Source organism: Silurus meridionalis, chromosome 13 (assembly GCF_014805685.1).
Source record: "Silurus meridionalis isolate SWU-2019-XX chromosome 13, ASM1480568v1, whole genome shotgun sequence".
Lineage (NCBI taxonomy): Eukaryota > Metazoa > Chordata > Actinopteri > Siluriformes > Siluridae > Silurus > Silurus meridionalis.
Window position 1 is genome coordinate 23,824,742 of NC_060896.1, and position 19,952 is coordinate 23,844,693.

At 37.5% G+C, this 19,952-nt stretch overlaps 1 protein-coding gene across 1 annotated transcript; it reads left to right on the forward strand.

Moving 5' to 3' along the window:
- The first annotated feature begins 824 nt into the window (after positions 1–824).
- Positions 825–19,826, forward strand: si:ch211-136a13.1 (HHIP-like protein 1). The gene is made up of 9 exons (XM_046864634.1): positions 825–1,293; positions 6,591–7,237; positions 7,734–7,877; positions 10,760–11,088; positions 13,672–13,798; positions 14,555–14,700; positions 15,895–15,976; positions 16,906–16,988; positions 17,933–19,826. The coding sequence occupies exons 1-9, from the start codon at positions 1,030–1,032 to the stop codon at positions 18,862–18,864; spliced, it is 2,754 nt and encodes a 917-aa protein (XP_046720590.1). The 5' UTR covers positions 825–1,029; the 3' UTR covers positions 18,865–19,826.
- The last annotated feature ends 126 nt before the right edge of the window (positions 19,827–19,952 follow it).

The following is a 19,952-nucleotide window of genomic DNA, read 5'->3' on the forward strand; positions in this document are numbered from 1 at the left end:
TGTCCATTAATATGTATGAAATTATTCCCAATAGTCTATTTGTTTCATTTCAATGCATTTTTCTTGGATGTACTGCTGCGAAAAGTGTAATTTTATGTTGGAGTTTCTATCCAATCAGATTTCAGGTGTCACATCATGTAGTTCTTTGAGGCCTTCAGAAGTTAACAGTGGGCCTCTTGGTACTGTAGCTTCAGATCCATGCTGCTTCAAGCTGTTGCTTTAACCAATCAGATTGTGACTTGCTTACTCCAAGGCCCCCTAGCTGGCATCCAGTCATGTCAGCATTTTCACGTCCTTTCACATTTCAGTAGTCAGAGCACACAACCCACATCTGTAGCAAACTGCACAAGCTCGAATATATTCATGTGGATTTAAAATAGTTTTACAAGATGGACTTTTCAAGAAAAGCTGGTCATTGTGAGGAAAGATCAGCCAAAACAGTTCGAACTGTCATTTTCATGAACCATTTATACTTTTATGTTTCCTGTAATATGTAGACAATTTGCCTTCATTTTAAATCCTCAAGAAAACCACAGTGCATGGACAGAATGCACAAAAATGCACAAAAAGCCTGGTCATTTTATGAGGGTAATATTAATACAGTGAAAGGAAACTTGTAATATATATACTGTATATACGGGGGGTTGTGATAAAGGCCAGCCTCAAAGTGTAGGAATGCCTTTCCTTGAGAAAATGGAGAAAGAGTAAGAAGGCGGGAATAGGAGGAGGAGACACTGGTAGAGACGGGGAGGAAGGAGTAGAGGAGTGTGTGTGTGTGTGTGTGTGTGTGTGTGTGTACATGTGGCTTGAACTCAGACTGTTGAATGAGACGGCCTTGTGCAACTTCAGTCTATTCATTCTTTATTCACGTCCAATGAAAGTGTGTGAGCAGCTTTCAGAGTGCTGACAGGCATCCAAGTTAGCCCACAAATAATTGAGCAATTGGAGCAGACTCAAACCAAAAAAAACCTTTCCTTTTAATTCATATCTTTGCCGGCTGCGACTAGTGCTTTTGTTTTCTTTACTGCCATGAGTGTAGTAATACTCTGGAGAGCTGGGCTTTGGCTCCTCCTGAGCTTTTTGCATGCTGATGCCCACCCGCAATGCCTGGACTTCAAGCCACCTTTCCAGCCTCAGGAGCTGCTGCGCTTCTGCAAAGAGTATGCCAAGTTTGGCTGCTGCGATTTGGAGCAAGACAAACAGATTTCCAGAAGATTCGAACAAATTATGGACTACTTTGATCACTCTGGGTTCTTGGTCTGCGGGAAGTACATCCGCAGCATCTTGTGCCAGGTAAGACTCAGATTTAAGACAGCCAGGTCTGTCATCTCTGGGGAGCTTCATGTGTCAAAACCCATAGATTATTCATTGAAACAAAAATAAATAAAACCAAACTGGCGTATTGTATGAAAAAATATTCTGCTTAATTAATGTATAGAAAAGTTGGTCATGCTCACAGCATCTTCAAAGCATGCTCAAAGTAATGTTTACAGTGAAAACCTCATGTCACTGAGTTGTAATGGAAAGCATTACAATTTTTGAATGAATGGTAGGTTTTACACTTGTGACTGCATGCTTTTGGTGGTCATAGATTTCCGATCTAATCCATCCACTTCTTTTGCTCCAGGAAATACAGCATGATGATAAAGTATATAATCACCAACATTTTGGTATTTGGGTACATGTCCTTCAAACAAAAAGATAATCTTACACTTCACAAGGACATTAAATGTCTAAATATAAAAGTATGCATGGTAGACTGCAACCAAAATGAACTCCTGATGGGCAAATAAATGCACATAGATTTAGAACATCACTGAAACATGTCATTATGCAAAACCAAGTCTGACTCTTGGGTTTATTGTGCCTTCTGTGCCTTGATCTATTTGGATCCTAATCATATAGGACAAAACCAGCCATTCAAGTGATGCCTGTAACAGATAATGGAATAACAACAGCCTTGCAGCACCTCAAGTTCATTTGGTTTGAACCCACTTCAGTAATGGTGTTTTATTTAACCACACTGTTCCACCATAGGTACTGTGGTTGGCTGAGGAAAGGTTTCATTCCCTCGACCACTTGGAAAGGAAGCTTTGCTCAATGACCACCTTTGTTAGGACATTTATCTTCACTACAGGGAGCTGCTTGTGTGGCAGTAGAGTCCTGGAGAGAACCAAAACATCAGCTTCCTTTCATATCTGGAACATGCATCTATCATATTCTCAGACAGTGGCTAGGGATATCAAGTAAGATATTAAGTAAGAAAAAAAAGGGCATTGACTCAAAAGATTATACAGATGCAAAAGATATGGTTGCTAAAAAGAAAATAATTTGAATAAATAGGAGAATTGGAGTACAGATTTATAATTAAATATATAAATATAAATCCCTTATCTGCTATGATATTTCCCCATTTACAGTATGCATTGTACAATGCTTCAGGGATGTATACAACAGTGTATGTATATATATATATATATATATATATATATATATATATATATATATATATATATATATATATATATATATATATATGTATATTTTAAAAATTTTAGATATTAGTTATTTTCCATACTTAGTAGTCATTCAACATGTTTACTAGACACAACATGTAAATATTGTACATATAGTATGAAATAAAATGGGTTCCGTAGCTGTCTCACAGTTCCAGGGACCCTGGCATCAATCATGAGCTTGGGTTACAGTGTAGTTTTGCATACTCTCCCTGGGCCTTTTTGGGTTTCCCTTGATGATGAGTGATGGATTGGCTATTCTGCATTTCCCCTAGGTGTTAATTAGCCATCTAAAATGCATGCCTCTTATTAGATAAAACATACAGAAAATCATTAATTATCAACACTGTATGTGTAACTAAATGTTAACTGCTATCAACATCATGCACATATTAAGGTATATAAATTTGAACAGGAAGCTTGAGCTGACCAGCATAATAGCAGCTCATAAACATGCCAGTGTCAAACTGTACCCCTGATTTAAAGCCCTGATTATGTGCCAATGAAAAAGTCTAAATGGAGTGTAAATTTTAAATGTTTCAATCCCAAGCATTTACATATAATACCAAATTCTAAAAACAATGTCTTGTCTCTAGGATTATTATATTTCAATTCATAAGAAAACAGACTCAATCTGGTTATACAGACATTGCAGTGGCGGATTAAAAGACAGATTCCTGCTGACTCACCATATAGAAAGTAGCTCATTGGGTTTTAAAGGCCTCGTGGAATGTACCAAATGTGCCAGCTGTGAATTTTGGACTGGGCCACCATCTGTTTTCGATCTAAGCAAAAAAAGTTCAACAGATCTGAAATCCCAGTCCTCTCCAGAGCTTCCCAATTATCAAAATGTCAATGAAATGTAAACACAAAGATGGAAAGAGTGGGCCAATGTGCATATGGCTGTGTTGAGATGACAAACTTAGTTGAAGAATAGATTGTAGTAAGGGCAATCATATCACCATTTTATTTTGTTATTTGATTCCTGTAAAGTGAATTACAGAGTTGTAGAACAATACAAAAAGTGAAGGTCTGGAAAGCATGACAAGGTTTTGGTGACATTCTAAGTGGATAATTGTATGTAGAACTTTTTGTAAATAAGCACATTTTTAGATGTTCCACGTGTAATCAAACACTGTCTTGTTTAGGATTTAAGTGAAACAGGAAATCATCAACTCTAGTTTTCTCTTTAAGATTTTTACCCAAATATACTAAGGCAGAGATATTACATAATCCGCTACACATGTGGTTTAACATAGACCATACATTTGCTTTTACCATAAATAACCCTTAAATGGGTTTAAGTTCAGCTGAGATTCTAATCAAAGAAAAAACACTTTGAAAATATGTAAAACACTACAATTCCAACAGCTTGTGAAGCAATAAATCTTAGCCACTTCAATTTAGTTTTATTGTTGTAAAGCCATTTTAGTCATTTGGGATGATTGCTTTGGTGTAGATGTACAACATTGTTGTTGAGGCTGAACCAGTGATGGGTGTGGAGTTGTGGCCTAAAGGTAATAAGGGCTTGGACAAGCCAATGTGCCCATGAGCTGCTGTATTTATATCTTAAGTATCCATCACCAGTGAAATGAATTCTGGGAACTTGACAAAGTCGAACGTGCAGAGTAGCACGTTTCCTAAAAACTTCACACAGACAGAGAAAGAAAGAGAGAGAGAGAGAGAGAGAGAGAGAGAGAGAGAGAGAGAGGCAGAGAGAGAGAGAGAGAGAGAGAGAGAGGGGGTTGGACTTTTTACTATTTTTTTCACTAAAAGTGAGTGCGAAAGAATAGAATCTGCTTATTAAGTATTTCTTCAATATCTATTGAATATCTATTAATGAAATTCAGGCTGTTGTAAAAACATTAAGAAAAATAAAATATTATCTGAATGTTTGCAAATAAAAAAAAGGCTTTATGTCACTAAGTGGTATATTGTTTGCTTTCAGTTTCCCTTAGTATGTCTTTAATCATTCAGTACTGAAATGCACTTCAACACCACCGAGCCTCTGTCTGACCTCTTCCCTGAACTTCACACTACACTCTTCCTCCTTCAGTTTCCACCATTATATTCTTCTTTCAGTCCTCACTCTTCTCCTCTTCTTCTTCGCCTCCACAACCATCCTACAGACCACCATCCGATGCTGTCTAGCTACACTGTCCCCTGCCAACACCTTACAGTCTCCAATCTCCTTCAGGTTGCATCTCCTGCATAGCACCCTATGATCCTCCTTCTTCTTAAAATAAGTGTTCACCACTGCCATTTCCATCCTTTTAGCAAAATCTACCACCATCTGCCCTTCCACATTCCTCTCCTTAAAACCATACCTACCCATCACCTCCTCATCACCTCTGTTCCCTTCACCTACATGACCATTAAAGTCTGCCCCAATCACCAATCGTTCTTTCCTAGGTACACCATCTACCACTTCATCTAATTCACTCCAGAATCTTTCCTTCTCCTCCATCTCACAGCCAACTTGTGGAGCATAGGCACTGATGACATTTATCTTCATCCCTTTAACTTCCACCTTCACGATCATCACCCTATCAGAAACTCTCTTCACCTCCACTACACTCTTACTGTACTCTTCCTTCAGAATCACCCCTACACCATTTCTTTTCCCATCCACACCATGATAAAACAGTTTAAAGCCACCTTCAATGTTCCTGGCCTTACTCCCTTTCCACTTGGTCTCCTGAACACACAACATATCTACCTTTCTCCTCTCCATCATATCAGCTATCTCTCTCCCTTTACCCGTCATAGTACCAACATTTAAAGTACCAACCCTAACCTCCACTCTCCTATACTGCTCCTTTCCCTGACGCCTCTGTAGACGTCTTCCTCCTCTCCTTCTTCTGCTTCGGTCAACAGTAGCCCAATTTCCACCGGTACCCTGTCGGCTAACGATACCTGTGGTGGTCGTTGTTAACCCGGGCCTCGACCGATGCGGTATGAAATTCTCATTTGTGATCCGCATAATTGATTTGGCACATGTTTTACGCTGGATGCCCTTCCTAACGCAACCCTCCCCATTTACCCGGGCTTGGGACCGGCACTACGAGTGCACTGGCTTGTGCATCCATAATGGCTGGGTTGCTCTCACTTTCTGTAAAATCTTAATTATAATTATATATATATATATATATATATATATATATATATATATATATATATATATATATATATATATATATTTTTTTTATGCATAGTTGTCAGATTTTATACAAAAAATAGATTTAAAAACATGTAATGATAATGCATTCTATTGTCTTTATTAAATTATAACGAATGATATTTAAAACTGTTCTGCAAAAGACCAAAGCTAATTTTTTTACATATTTAATTAGATGAAGTGAAGTCATAGTTCAGTGGTTAAGCGGTTAAACTTTAAATTGGATGGTTGTGAGCTCAAATCCGAGCACCACCAAGCTGTGACTGCTAGGCCCCTGAACAAGACCCTTCCAAGTTTATAGAAAAGGCCACAGACCCTTGAAGAATTGTCGACTGTTTGTGTAAAAAAATGGGCCAAAAATCACACCTAAGTAATGCGTGCTACTAATTTTCTCATGCAGTCTTGAAGCTGTCATTACCAACAAAGCCTTTTTACGAAGTATTAAATACATCGTGTTCAATACTTTTCCCTGTGTCATTTCCCATTATTACACATAACTTCATTTATGGACATCTATGGTTTGCTTTGTATGTGTGGAATGCATGGGTTGTTACCAACATCTGGTAAATTTTCATGTCAATAGAACCTTTTGAAATATATTTACTGAGAAGAATTGTGATGTGTTCAATACTTATTTTATGCTGTATAAAAAAAAGAGATCATAGTAAGTCTGGATAAGGGCATCAACCAAATAATCCAGAGCATTTATACCAAATACTATAACTGTAAATGAAACATCCTGTGAGACTAAACATGCATTATATTTCCAAGAGAATGAAGGCAATTAAAAAAATCATAGCGATATTATGTTTAAATTTGACCCTGCTAACATAGAGTGTCTTATCCAGGGTACAGGTTTTCACAGATAATATTTCCATATATGCTATGTTCTGCAGGAATGCTCTCCTTATGCAGCTCACCTGTATGATGCTGAGAATGCAAATACTCCCATGCGTGAACTTCCTGGCCTTTGCCGTGACTACTGTTCTGATTACTGGCATCAGTGCCGTTACACACTCAGTCTGCTCACAGACAACAACATCACTACCATCATTGAGGAGGATCATGATAAATTTTGTGACTATTTGGAGCTGAAGGATCCAGAGTACTGCTATCCCAATGTTCTTACCAGCGACGAGTTAAACGCTAACCTGGGCAATGTTCAAGCTGATCCCAAGGGCTGCATTCAACTTTGCCTACAGGAAGTAGCAAATGGCCTGCGCAATCCAGTGGCAATGGTGCATGCTAATGACGGGACGCACCGTTTCTTTATAGCCGAGCAGCTGGGATATGTATGGATTTACTTGCCGAATGGCTCAAGGATTGACAGGCCCTTCCTAAACCTCACCAAAGCAGTGTTGACCTCACCATGGGCTGGGGATGAACGTGGGTTTCTTTGTATCGCTCTCCATCCCAGGTTCAGCGTGGTCAAGAAGGCATATGTCTATTACTCTGTGTCTGTGAACAAGCAGGAGAGGATAAGGATCAGTGAGTTCCTTCTGTCAGATACGGATATGAACATGCTGGATCACTCATCTGAAAGGTGAGCAGAATGGAAAAGATAATGAATATTATTTGGGGAAAATCAAATTTGACCAGCCAACCAACAAGTTTTGTGTTTATACCAGTTTACAAATTATTGGCACATGGTATATAAGTAAGAAATACACCATAACAGGATGTCCTGCCATAAGAAAGTAATCAACAACATACTCATTCCCTAAAGAAGATAAGACAAGAGAAATAAAGCATGTCAAATTGTAACAAAGCACATGCTTTTTATATACTATACATACCACTCACAACAATTACAACACAATTACATACTTACATACTTAAAAAAAAGACAACAGATTAAGACGTACAACTCCACTAGTGCATTGTGCCACACCACTCCCCACAGTGTGCATTGTTTCCTATTATAAACTATTGCATAATTAAACAATTCCAATGCCATACAAGGTTATTAATTCCAATTTTTCAATTAAGACCTAAACTACATTGTGGTTTTCTCTTATAGTGTTTGCTTTTGTTAACAGGACCCTTTTGGAAGTTGTGGAACCGGCATCAAACCACAATGGAGGCCAGCTTTTGTTTGGTTTGGACGGCTACCTTTATATCTTCATAGGAGATGGAGGCAGAGCAGGAGACCCCTTTGGTCTGTTTGGGAATTCCCAAAATAAGTATGTGAATTTTGTCAGACCGCAATGTTTTATTTTTCTTGTAAATGTTTTAAGTACAATAATGCAAGGGTCATTACAGCAGGGGTGCACTTAGGGAAAATTATTGTTAAACTGTACGTTTCATTGTGCACAGGACATTTTTTATTTTTTTTTTAACTAGAACAGTAGCTGTTTTTGGCTACTACAGACATAATTGAACAATCAAGCCCAATGCAGCACTTACTTGCGAAGTTATCTCTCTGAGATATTTATAAACTAACTATTTGATCCCATAAATAGAAAGAAAAAATTAGTTTCACACAGAAAGGCTAGGGCTAGGACAAATTAGGCATGGCTGATGATTGAATGAATAAAAAATAAGTAAATGAGTAAACTAAGTATATACATGTAGTGCATGTATAACATCAGTTGTATCCAATATATTCATGTCAATGAACCCTACCATTCTTCCCTCTGTGATCTTTGTGGTAGGAATCTAACTTAATAACTGAATATTTATTTGTAATGAACAGATCATGTGGTCTAAAGGAATACAAGTGCAGAAACAAATAGGAGGCACAAAGTTTTTTAGAAGGTTCACAGGGACTCTGAAACTCAACGGTTGGAGGATAATGTGTTAAGAGACTGAACATATTTTTTGCATTAATAGGTTTTTACTTTCATGCAGCCTGAATGAGCAATCGGACATAAAGCTTGAGGGGGTAAAAAAAGCCCATGTTCATTCGTTTATTCATTTTTTGTAACTGACTGGCGTTGAGACTCTTTCTGAACTGGAGTGATGTAGATGAGGTGGAAGAAGTTTCAGATTTCACAGACCATGCTGACAGAGCTGTCTTTTCTAGCTTTGTTAATATTTTATGATAATAAATAAGACAGACATTTTTTGGAGTGTAAGTCCAAATACACATATATATATATATATATATATATATATATATATATATATATATATATATATATATATATATATATATATATATTTGAAGCACTGAAAAGATACAGAGACAAAAGGCTTTTCTGTGGTATTTCATTACACCCTAACCACCTTTTCTGAATGTATTAGAGAATAAATCACCCCCTCTCATGGAATTTTGTTTGGTTCTGCGGTCTCACAATCCCAATGCCCACCTCTACCTCAAGGGTACATCTGCATCTTTTTTTCCTAAGAGGGTAGTAAACCTTTTAAAGCTTAATTAAAAAACTAATCACTAGCACACCAATGGATTTTACGTTAAACAACCCAGTTAAGAGAAAATATTCTGAGAGTGCCGAATAGTGCAGGTTTTTCTTACATCCATGTAGAAGTTACTACAAATGTAACTTTGCCCATTTGTCAAATATATAATTTAAAAATAGTTAAATGAAAAGCACAATAATGCCCTGTTATTATTATTAATGAGCACAATTAGTGTTTGTACCCCTTCAGTGATTTCCATATGACCCACTTCTTCCAAAAACCATTTGTAAATATTCAAAGCAAGGAAGCCATAGCTTACTTTTGCAAAGGAAAATTAGCCATGTGTTACTTCAGCTGGTTAGTGTCCAGGGTGTTTGGCAAACATTTACCCTTAGGCACCAATGTACATTCATTCAGACAGAGACATAGCCTCAAAATATTAGTGTTGGCTCTGGCAGCCTGGCTTCCCTAGCACTGACCAGTAAATCTACAAAAAGCAGCACAGGGCCACTCTAAAACACAGTTTACTTTTAGGGGAAAAAAAGGTCCTGCCGTATTCACACAGTGTAGACTATGGCTTTAGAACCTGGGTGCCAAGATGAAGACGTCAACGGTCAGCACTTTGGATAAACTGCAAAGTGGTAATATGGAGACTACATGTTAAATGTCTCATTGTGGCGCACATCAACTGCTTCAATGGCTTCAACACAAAGCATTAAAGTTGCAGTAACTACCTGTGGCAGACTACAGCAGCAATATGCATGAAAAAATCATGTCAGATGAAGAAAAATTTAATTTTATCAGGGATGTGGAAACTTTTTACATTACATTCAATATATTTTATGCGATGTCTCTAAAGCTTGGGTTAATGTTCTAAAAGAGATAATCCAAATTTCCATGCAATGCTTGTTACAACCCATGATATTTTACAGAAGTTGTATCAATATATGCTTTAAATCATGTCAGCTGTGTTTACGTACTGTTTTACATAAAATTTTAATTGATGCATAGAGAAAAAAACTGCGATAGAAAATTGGCATAGGCGGAATTGGTCAGCTTTCAAAATGTCGGACAAAACAACAACAAAAAAAGTTTTTATTCATGGCATGGTACCGTTCTGAGGAAAAAGAAGGCAGCGGGACTTTTAGTAGCCAGCAGGAAGAATCATTCAATCATTCATTGATTCATTGATTCATTCATTTTCAGTAAGTGATTTATCGGAAGTTTGAGATTTATCCAAGCAACACTAGGTGTGACATGGGAATACAACCTAGAATGGCAACAGTTCACCATCCACACACTCATTCAGAGCATTATTTACACACGATTTAGGGCATTATTTGTGCACTCACACCAAGGAGCAATGTAACTTTGCCAAACCACCTAACAGCATTTTGGAGAGGTTGGAGGAAACTGTTAAACCCAGAGAAAACTTATTGGACTCAGAGAGTACATGTCAAACTCCACCCAAGAGTCTATTCATTTAATTTATGTTTGATTATCATTTTAAATGCTTTGTGATTGCCACATGTGTACTCACCCCATTTTTTCCCAGTACCATTTTCCCACTGTGTGCTGCAACATTGTGCTATTTAGATTTATGCAGGACACTGATATAACTTGACATTTTAGAAAAAAATAATATAGCAAACAGCTTCATATAGTTTTAAAAAGATCAGTGAGAACCTTTCATCATGTTTTACAGGTCCACGCTACTAGGCAAAGCTTTACGAATTGATGTGGACAACAATGATTTCGGTGCCCCTTATAGTATCCCCTTTGATAACCCTTTCATTGGGGAGGAAACTGCAAAGCCAGAGATCTACGCCTATGGTGTCAGAAACATGTGGCGTTGCTCCATCGACAGAGGAGACCCGATCACAGGTCAGGGACAGGGTCGCATGTTCTGCGGAGATGTTGGCCAGAATAAGTATGAGGAAGTGGATATCATTGAAAAAGGAGGCAACTATGGATGGAGGGCAAAAGAAGGGTTCTCCTGTTATGACAACAAACTCTGTTTAAACTCCTCCTTGGGTAAGACAAACACTCCAGCTCTGCTTTGCTCTAAAGAAGTTTTTATAATTCTTTAAAATTCAGGGTTCTAGGATCAACACCCAACATTCATATAACAGCAATACAACTATAAAATAGATTGTTGGAGACCCCCAAAATTCCCTTTGTATTATATTATATTATATTATATTATATTATATTATATTATATTATATTATATTATATTATATTATAAATTATAAATTAATTTATTTTATAATTTATTATATAAATTAATAAATTAATAAAAGAATATAAATAATAAATAAAATAGTCTATAACATTGATGGAAGAAAACAATAATGTAAATGTTTTTTCAAAATTATCTTCATGTCATGGAATTCTGCCTGGACATAATCTATATTTCCAAAAGTTTTGGGACATCTTGGTATGTAATTTTTGAGCATTGCATTCCCTATTTGCTCTTATGATTCCCTCCAATCTTCTGGGAAGATGTTCCACTAGATTTTGGAGTGTCCTTATGGATATTTGTGTTTATCAGCTACAAGGGTATTACGAAAGGCAGGTATTAATGTAGGTGAGGAGCCCTGGGGTGCAGTGTTCCAATTCATCCCAAAGGTGTTCAGTAGGGATAAGATCAGAGCTCTATAGCAAGCCACTTAGGATCTCTTTCTCCAAACCATGTAAATCAGATCTTCAAGGAGCTCACTTTGTGCTCAGGGGCATTGCCATGCTGGAACAGGTTTGGGTTTCCAAGTTCAAGTGAATGCAAAATTTTATTATAGCGCATCTAAAGATGTCTTGTACAATTGAGTGCATCTAGTTTTGTGGCAACAGTTTGGAAAAGAACCACATATAGCAGGAAAGGTCATGTGAACCAATACTTTTGTAAATATAGTGTATGTTTAGGTTGGATCCTATTCAGTGCATACATCTTCATGTATATAGTTGTGTTCAAAATTATTCAACCCCCAATGCTGTAAATGGTTTTAGGGAATTTAGTGTACATTTGTAATTGTATTCAGAATGAAATCCTACAAGGACTTCTTAAAGAACCATATGCAACTAAAATTACATCAATTAGTTTTGTAATACAGTAGTAAATGTTTCTTTTGTGAATTCTTCATTGACATAATTATTCAACCCCTTAAAGACTACCACTCTGAAGAACAGAGGTTCAATGAAGTGTTTTCAATCAGGTATTGAAAACACCTGTGGATATCAGGGAGCAGCAATAAAGCCTAATAAGCACCAATTAGGCAGCTTTAAAATGACGGTGATACTCAGCTCCTTCTAGACATTTACTGGTGTGGTTACAAACATGGTGAGGTCAAGAGAATGGTCCAGGAAGACAAGAGAACAGGTGATTACTCTTCACAGGAAGGGCAATGGCTATAAGAAGATTGCAAAGATGTTAAACATACCAAGAGACACCATAGGAAGCATCATTCGCAAATTCAAGGCAAAGGGCACTGTTGAAACGCTACCTGGTCGTGGCAGAAAGAAGATGCTGACTTCGACTGCTGTGCGCTACCTGAAGCGTAGAGTGGAGAAAAGTCCCGTGTGACTGCTGAGGAACTGAGAAAAGATTTGTCAGATGTGGGTACTGAAGTTTCTGCTCAGACAATACGGCGCACCCTGCGTAATGAAGGCCTCCATGCCAGAACTCCCAGGCGCACCCCCTTGCTGTCCCCAAAGAATAAGAAGAGTCGACTGCAGTATGCCAAAAGTCATGTGGACAAACCACAGAAGTTTTGGGATAGTGTTCTGTGGACTGATGAAACAAAATTAGAACTGTTTGGGCCCATGGATCAACGCTATGTTTGGAGGAGGAAGAACAAGGCCTATGAAGAAAAGAACACCTTGCCTACTGTGAAGCATGGCGGGGGGTCAATCATGCTTTGGGGCTGTTTTGCTTCTGCAGGTACTGGGAAGCTTCAGCGTGTGCAAGGTACCATGAATTCTCTTCAGTACCAGGAGATATTGGATGACAATGTGATGCAGTCCGTCACAAACCTGAGGCTTGGAAGACGTTGGACCTTTCAACAGGACAATGATCCCAAGCATACCTCCAAGTCCACTAGAGCATGGTTGCAGATTAAAGGCTGGAACATTTTGAAGTGGCCATCGCAGTCACCAGACTTAAATCCGATTGAGAACCTCTGGTGGGACTTAAAGAAAGCAGTTGCAGTGCGCAAGCCTAAGAATGTGACTAAACTGGAGGCTTTTGCCCATGATGAATGGGCGAAGATACCCGTAGATCGCTGCAAGACACTTGTGTCAAGCTATGCTTCACGTTTAAAAGCTGTTATAACTGTAAAAGGATGTTGTACTAAGTACTAAGATTGAATGTCACTTGGGGGTTGAATAAAACTGATAATGATGTGAGCTCAGAAAAGACATTTGTGGGTATTTCATTATAAATGTTATGTTATATTTGTCTGACCTACACGTGCCTCTTTGATTTAATTGTAAGCAGGATGACTGAATGATCATAATCAATGTCAAACCGACCAAAACAATCAATTTCAGTGGGGGTTGAATAATTTTGAACACAACTGTACATTGTATACATTGTCTGCCATCTTTGCTGTTTTCTTTTAGATGACATCCTGCCAATTTTTGCTTATCCACATAAGATTGGGAAGTCAGTGACTGGTGGCTACATATACAGGGGCTGTGAGATGCCAAATCTTAATGGTCTCTACATCTTTGGGGATTATATGAGCGGGTACAGTTTTTGACTTTTACGTGTTTACTTTCTGATTTCTTGTATAGTATATAAATAGTCATACATTTATAAATAAATATATATAAAACAGCAGTTTTTTTGGCTAGTCCACATCAACATGACATGCTCGTATTAAACCGTCATATTTATAGTAACCCGTTAATAGGCGCATGTCTTAGAGCCACTTCACATAGAGAAAAATGATTCAAAATATGTTGCAGTTTCTCTGTAGTGATTTCTTTGGTTTTATTAGCTAATAAGAAGCAAAAATGAGGATCTTAGGGAATGACTGTTTGTGTCTGTTATATTTAAGCATTACCATGAACTACCCTGTTTACCAGACATTTCACAACATTAATTGTTGCTATAAATGGATAAAATAAAAGTATGAGGTATCATTCTGTAATAAATAGAAGTATGAGTAGTGTTCCAGAAAAACCACCTTGGGACATGCTGTAATTGGAAAATAACCCATTTCAGGGTGGTACCAGTAACTCAGACTTCCAGCTAACATGTATTCACATTTCACATAATACTTTTCATAACCACAAGACAGACAAACAAATTCTGTACAAAACTAACATTTAGTAAATTAAGCAAAGTAATATAAAATTTGTCTGCCATTAACAATGAATGTTTCTGATTTAATACAATTGATTTTTATTTATCAATAAAACATTTAACCTAGATGAGCCTGGTAAGAGTTTATAATATGCATTGTCATTGTTGTTGTCTTTTGCTTCTGTTTGAACCCAGGCGACTGATGTCTCTTAAGGAGAACCCAGACACTGGAAAATGGGACTATACAGAAATCTGCATGGGCAAAGACAAGACATGCCACTTCCCAAAACTGATCAACAGCTACTTCAAGTACATCATATCCTTTGGTGAAGATGAGGCAGGTAACTTTGAGGAGTATCTGTACGTATGTCTAGTAACCAACCCCAGAAAAAAAAAAAAAAAAACATGTCCAAACCATCTCAATCTTGACTCCCTCACCTCGTCTCGAAAATGTCCTACATCAACGTCCCTCTAATAAACTAATATCTAATCCTGTCCATCATCATCACTCCCAACGGAAATCCCAACATCTTCAGCTCTGCCACATCCAGCTCCACCTCCTGTCTTTCAGATTTTGTCTTTTTATCTAAATATATAAAATACTTACAATACAAAATAGCAACACTCAAAAATAACCGGAATGATCAGGCTTGAATTGATCTTGAATTGTGTAGAAGATGTAAAAAATACAGAAGAAAGAGTTAATTGTTAAAGAATCCTTGTTCCACAAATCTCAAGTCACCGGAAACTATGCTAGGTATCTAGCTGGCATACACGCAATAGCTAGACCTTTAGCCTTACACGTCCATGTGACATTTGTGGTGATCACAAATGCTGAGCTCATAAAACTCGGAGCTACTAACCATATAGACTGTATAAGACTGCAGAAAGAACATCACTTATAATCTTATACTCCAGTACTCATGTTAGTTCTCACTTTCCAGTGTTCTGCATTGTTGAAAGATTTATGATCAAACTCTTGATGTCACCCAGATGAGGATGGGTTCCCCTTTTGAGTCTGGTTCCTCTCAAGGTTTCTTCCTCATAACATCTAAGGGAGTTTTTCCTTGCCACAGTCGCCACGGCTTGCTCATCAGGGACAAATGCACACCATTCACCATCACTGTTGATTTGTGTAAAGCTGCTTTGAGACAATGTCTGTTGTGAAAAGCGCTATACAAATAAACTTGACTTGACTTGACTTGACTTGACATGCAACAAGTTTAGGCTTTTGTTATCCAAAGATCACAAAAAGAAAAAAAACAACTTATTTTTCTTATTTCTTATTGGACATGCTCTTTCATGCTTTGCCTTCACAATATTAGCTGGATACAGAAATATGCTTTTTATAGTACATGATCTTTTGGACTAGTTTTTTATACAGCTTGTGTGCAGTTACAGTATGTTTTTGCTTCTGTTACCGAATTTGATTTATTATGATCCTTTATATATTAAGTCAATATTTTTATTTAAAAGAATCTCTTTATACCATCATAATTATGTGCTTGTGATTTGTATTCCCTATTTTGGTTTAGGTGAGTTATACTTCCTAGCCACAGGAATACCAAGTGCAGCTTCCAGAGGGGGAGTGGTGTACAAAATAGTGGATCCATCCAGGTACTTCAATGTAACTCGTATACACTATTTGAACAAAAATATTGCAACACCTTGCATTTCTGTCCATATATGGTTCCCCCCCAGACTTTTACCACAAAGTTGGAGGCACAGAATTGTATAAAATGTTTTTGGATGTGGTAGCATTAAGTATTCGCTTCACTTGAACTAAGAGACCCAAACCTGTTCCAACCTGACAATGCCTGTGTGGACAAAGCATGAAAATATACTTTACATGGGTTGGAGTAGAAGATATTAAGTGACCTGCTAAAGAGTTCTCAATCCTATTGAACACCTTTAGGATGAGCTGGTATACTGGCTGCACCCTTATTAATATACCTATTGTACGTTTTTATGCCCGTGTGGCTGAATGACCACAAATCTCCACAGCCACTCTCCAAAATTTAGTGGAACATCTTCCCAGAAGAGTGGAATTTATTATAAGAAAATGGGGACTGAATGTAGATAAACAAACGGGTAAGCAAAGTTATAACACAGTTTTAAATAAGGACTATATTGTGTATAATTCCATATCTGGAACACTTTGATTGAGCTGCAAAATCAACTGATCTTAATTCTATAGTAAATTTCTGGGATTCTTTGAAGCAAAAGAAAAAACATTTTAACTGAATTGCACCCAGTACATGAAACAGCAAGGTATAATAAACAAGAATTCGTATTCAGACATTTTTTTCTGAGGTAAATGGCAAACCTACAAAATAAGTATAATGTATGATAATATCAAATAGTATTTTCCAGATGGTGTGACCCTTAGAGCCATAGATGCTAAAGCATTGAAAGTACTTAGATTGCATGTAGAAATGATAGAAATTCTTGCTGGCACAAACATTACTGGCCTGTAGGCAGTTTACTACTCATTGATAATTTCGGTAAAGCTAAGTTTGAGCAAAATGTATTTTAACATTTTCTAGGCGGGCACCTCCAGGCAAGTGCAGCAACAAACCCACTCCTGTCCAGATAAAGGGCAAACTGATTCACTTCCATCCTAAAACGGGTAAGAAATTCAACCCCTGTTTTCATCTTATATGTTAAACTCTTTCAGTGAAGTTTTATAAACCACAAAAGGGTTAATGTCATTACATGGATACAATCTGATGTATTAAACATGTAGTTGCATTGGCTGTCTAAATTACCCCTTGGTGGAAATGTGCATATCTGTGGTGCTCTGTGATGAACTGGCATCCCATCTAGTGTGCATTCCTCTCTCTTGATCCACACAGAACAAGATCATTTTCTTTTCACACAGTCCAAAAACCATGTTTTCACCAATAAGAGCTCCAGTTCACATCTATTCCTTAGCTTCTATCTCTTCCCTTATCATTCTACTACTTAAGAATTCCAGAACAGCAAATACAACAAAAAAAAACCCAAAATGCAATGAAATGCAATGAATCTCATTAACTTATATTTTATTCACAATAGAAGATAGAAAACATACCAAAAGTTTAAAATGAGGAAATGTACCATTTACGGAAATAAGAGTTAAAAAGTGGGAACTGGGCAACAAAAGTCTGGAAAAAGTGAGTGTTATTGAAATGAAACAGTTGGAAAAATATTGTGCAACTATGTAGGTTAACTGTCATCAAGATAATTGGGTATAAATGGTGAATCTTAGAGTGCCATAGTCTCTCAGAAGTAAAGTCAGACAAGTTCCACCAATCTGTGAAAGACAAATATCTACAAATTATGGAACAATATATCCATTGAAAGTGAATCAAACTGTTTCAGTTGATTCAGTCAAGGGTTATATAGAAATCTATACCTTCAGTAGTTCTAAGCCTTAACCAACCACTCATCACTTCCCAGATTTCTATATAACCCTAGACTGAATTAAATTGCTTTTTGTATTCATTCTCATTTCTAAATCAGTTTGGATAAAGATTCAGCCAATACAATGTAAATACTTTAGGTTTAAATCCCTTCATTGATCTTTTACAGAATTTGTCATCAACAAAAAACCTAAAACCACTGCTCCCCCTAAGACCAAAGCAACTACTACACCCAGCACAACCACAGTTCAGGCCACAGCGAGGAAACCTACTACTGCATCTCCAAGAATCCTTACTCAAAAGCCCAAACTCAATGCAAGAACTGAGAAACCCAGAAAACCTACTCAAAAACCACTGACGACTGCTGCTCCGAAGTCAACTTTCAAACCAGTAACGACAAACCCTACAGTCTCCAGGAGACATCAGTTCCCAACTGGGACTGTGCATTCAATTCTGGGCCAGAGAACCACACTGAGGCCACAGTATGTTACCACTTTGAAAGCGAAATCGGAACCTCGTAGGACTCCTTCGCCAACCACATTACGTCCATCCACCAAGCAACCCCACGCTTCCAGCAACACCCATCCATATCGGACTGCTTCTATAACCACCACCACCTCCAGGCCTGTATATTTGACTTCAGCCCCCCTGAGGATATCCCTACCAACCGACATGCCTCGCAAAAGAGGCAGGGGGAAAGGCAGAAAAAATGGGCAAAGAAAAGGTAAAGGAGGTCGCAGAAGGTCTCGCAGTGGGCAAGTGAGGCTTGTAAGTCCAAATCCATACCGGTCAGATCGTGGACGAGTGGAGATCCTTATCAGGGGAGAGTGGGGTACGGTGTGTGATGATCTGTTTGACAATAAGGCAGCTACAGTGGTGTGCAAGCAGCTTGGCTTTGCTAAAGCACTGAGGGTGGCAAAACCTGGCGAAATGGGCCGTGTGGCCACTAACCTCCAGATCCTTCTGGATGATGTGGAATGTGAGGGAACGGAGAGGACACTGCTGCACTGCAAACACGCAACAGTCGGCAAACACAACTGCTCACATGCAGAAGATGTAGGGGTGGTGTGTAGCTCAGAGGAAGTGTTTGAAGTCAAATGATGACCATTTGACATCCCAGCACAACCTTGAATGACTGAAATCCAGTAATCCCACTCTTGATTTGCCTTTTGTGTTTTTCAAATGGTGATGAAACACGTCATCAATCTCATCTGTGTTTGAATTCTTGCCGGGAATTACTTTTGAAATGATTATTGACAGATTGCTATGATAATGATGAATGATGATGCTGTTGCATGATCAAAGGGAGGTGTTGATCATCTCAGACTAAGACAAGGTTTTATTATAGCTAATAAATTCTGTGTTTAATCAGGTTCAAGCAAATACATCATTTTATTAAAAGGAAGATTAACAGGAAGACACTTCCCAGCTCTTTATATACATAGTTAACTTTTAATTTTGTGAAATCTACACTTCCGATACACAGCTCGCAATTTATCGTGTAGAATTCAAAATCATTTTACCAGAATCCAATTGTAAGATCATTACCTTTTAACAAATCATATAAAATACATATACACAAAACATATTTGACCAAACATTTGAGCACAAATCCTCACAGCTACACTTTAAAATTTAGTGGAAAGCCTTCCGGAAAGAGTGGAGCTTGTTATAACAGCAAAAATGGGCTAGTACCAAAATAAAAAATATATAAAAAACACATTTATGAGTGTCGGAAACATTTGCCCAGCTAGTGTAAAAGATTTTGTATAATGCTGCCATCTTCTGTTTCTGACTGAAGACACACACACACACACACGTGGCCAACTAGAGCTGCAGGTCAGATAACTTTTTCTACATACCCATTTACTTTAATGTTTTAGCTTCGTGATTTTTAATGCTTAAATAGATTTTTTTATTATTATTACTTTTTAAAGCTTTTGGTGAGTAAACATTTGGTCAGTGGTAAGTGTCTGTTTTATTTCTGTGTTTAGTAGATTTACTAAAGTAGATTGTACATCGAATGAAAATAATGATACTGAAATGCTGGACATTGTTATTTGGGGGGGGGATTTGAAAAAAATATATAAATATATATATAAAAAAGAACTTGTACAAAGGTTTTGAATAAATGACTTAAAAATGCACAGGGGAGAAGATTTTTTCAGTTCTGTTTTTTTTTTATATTT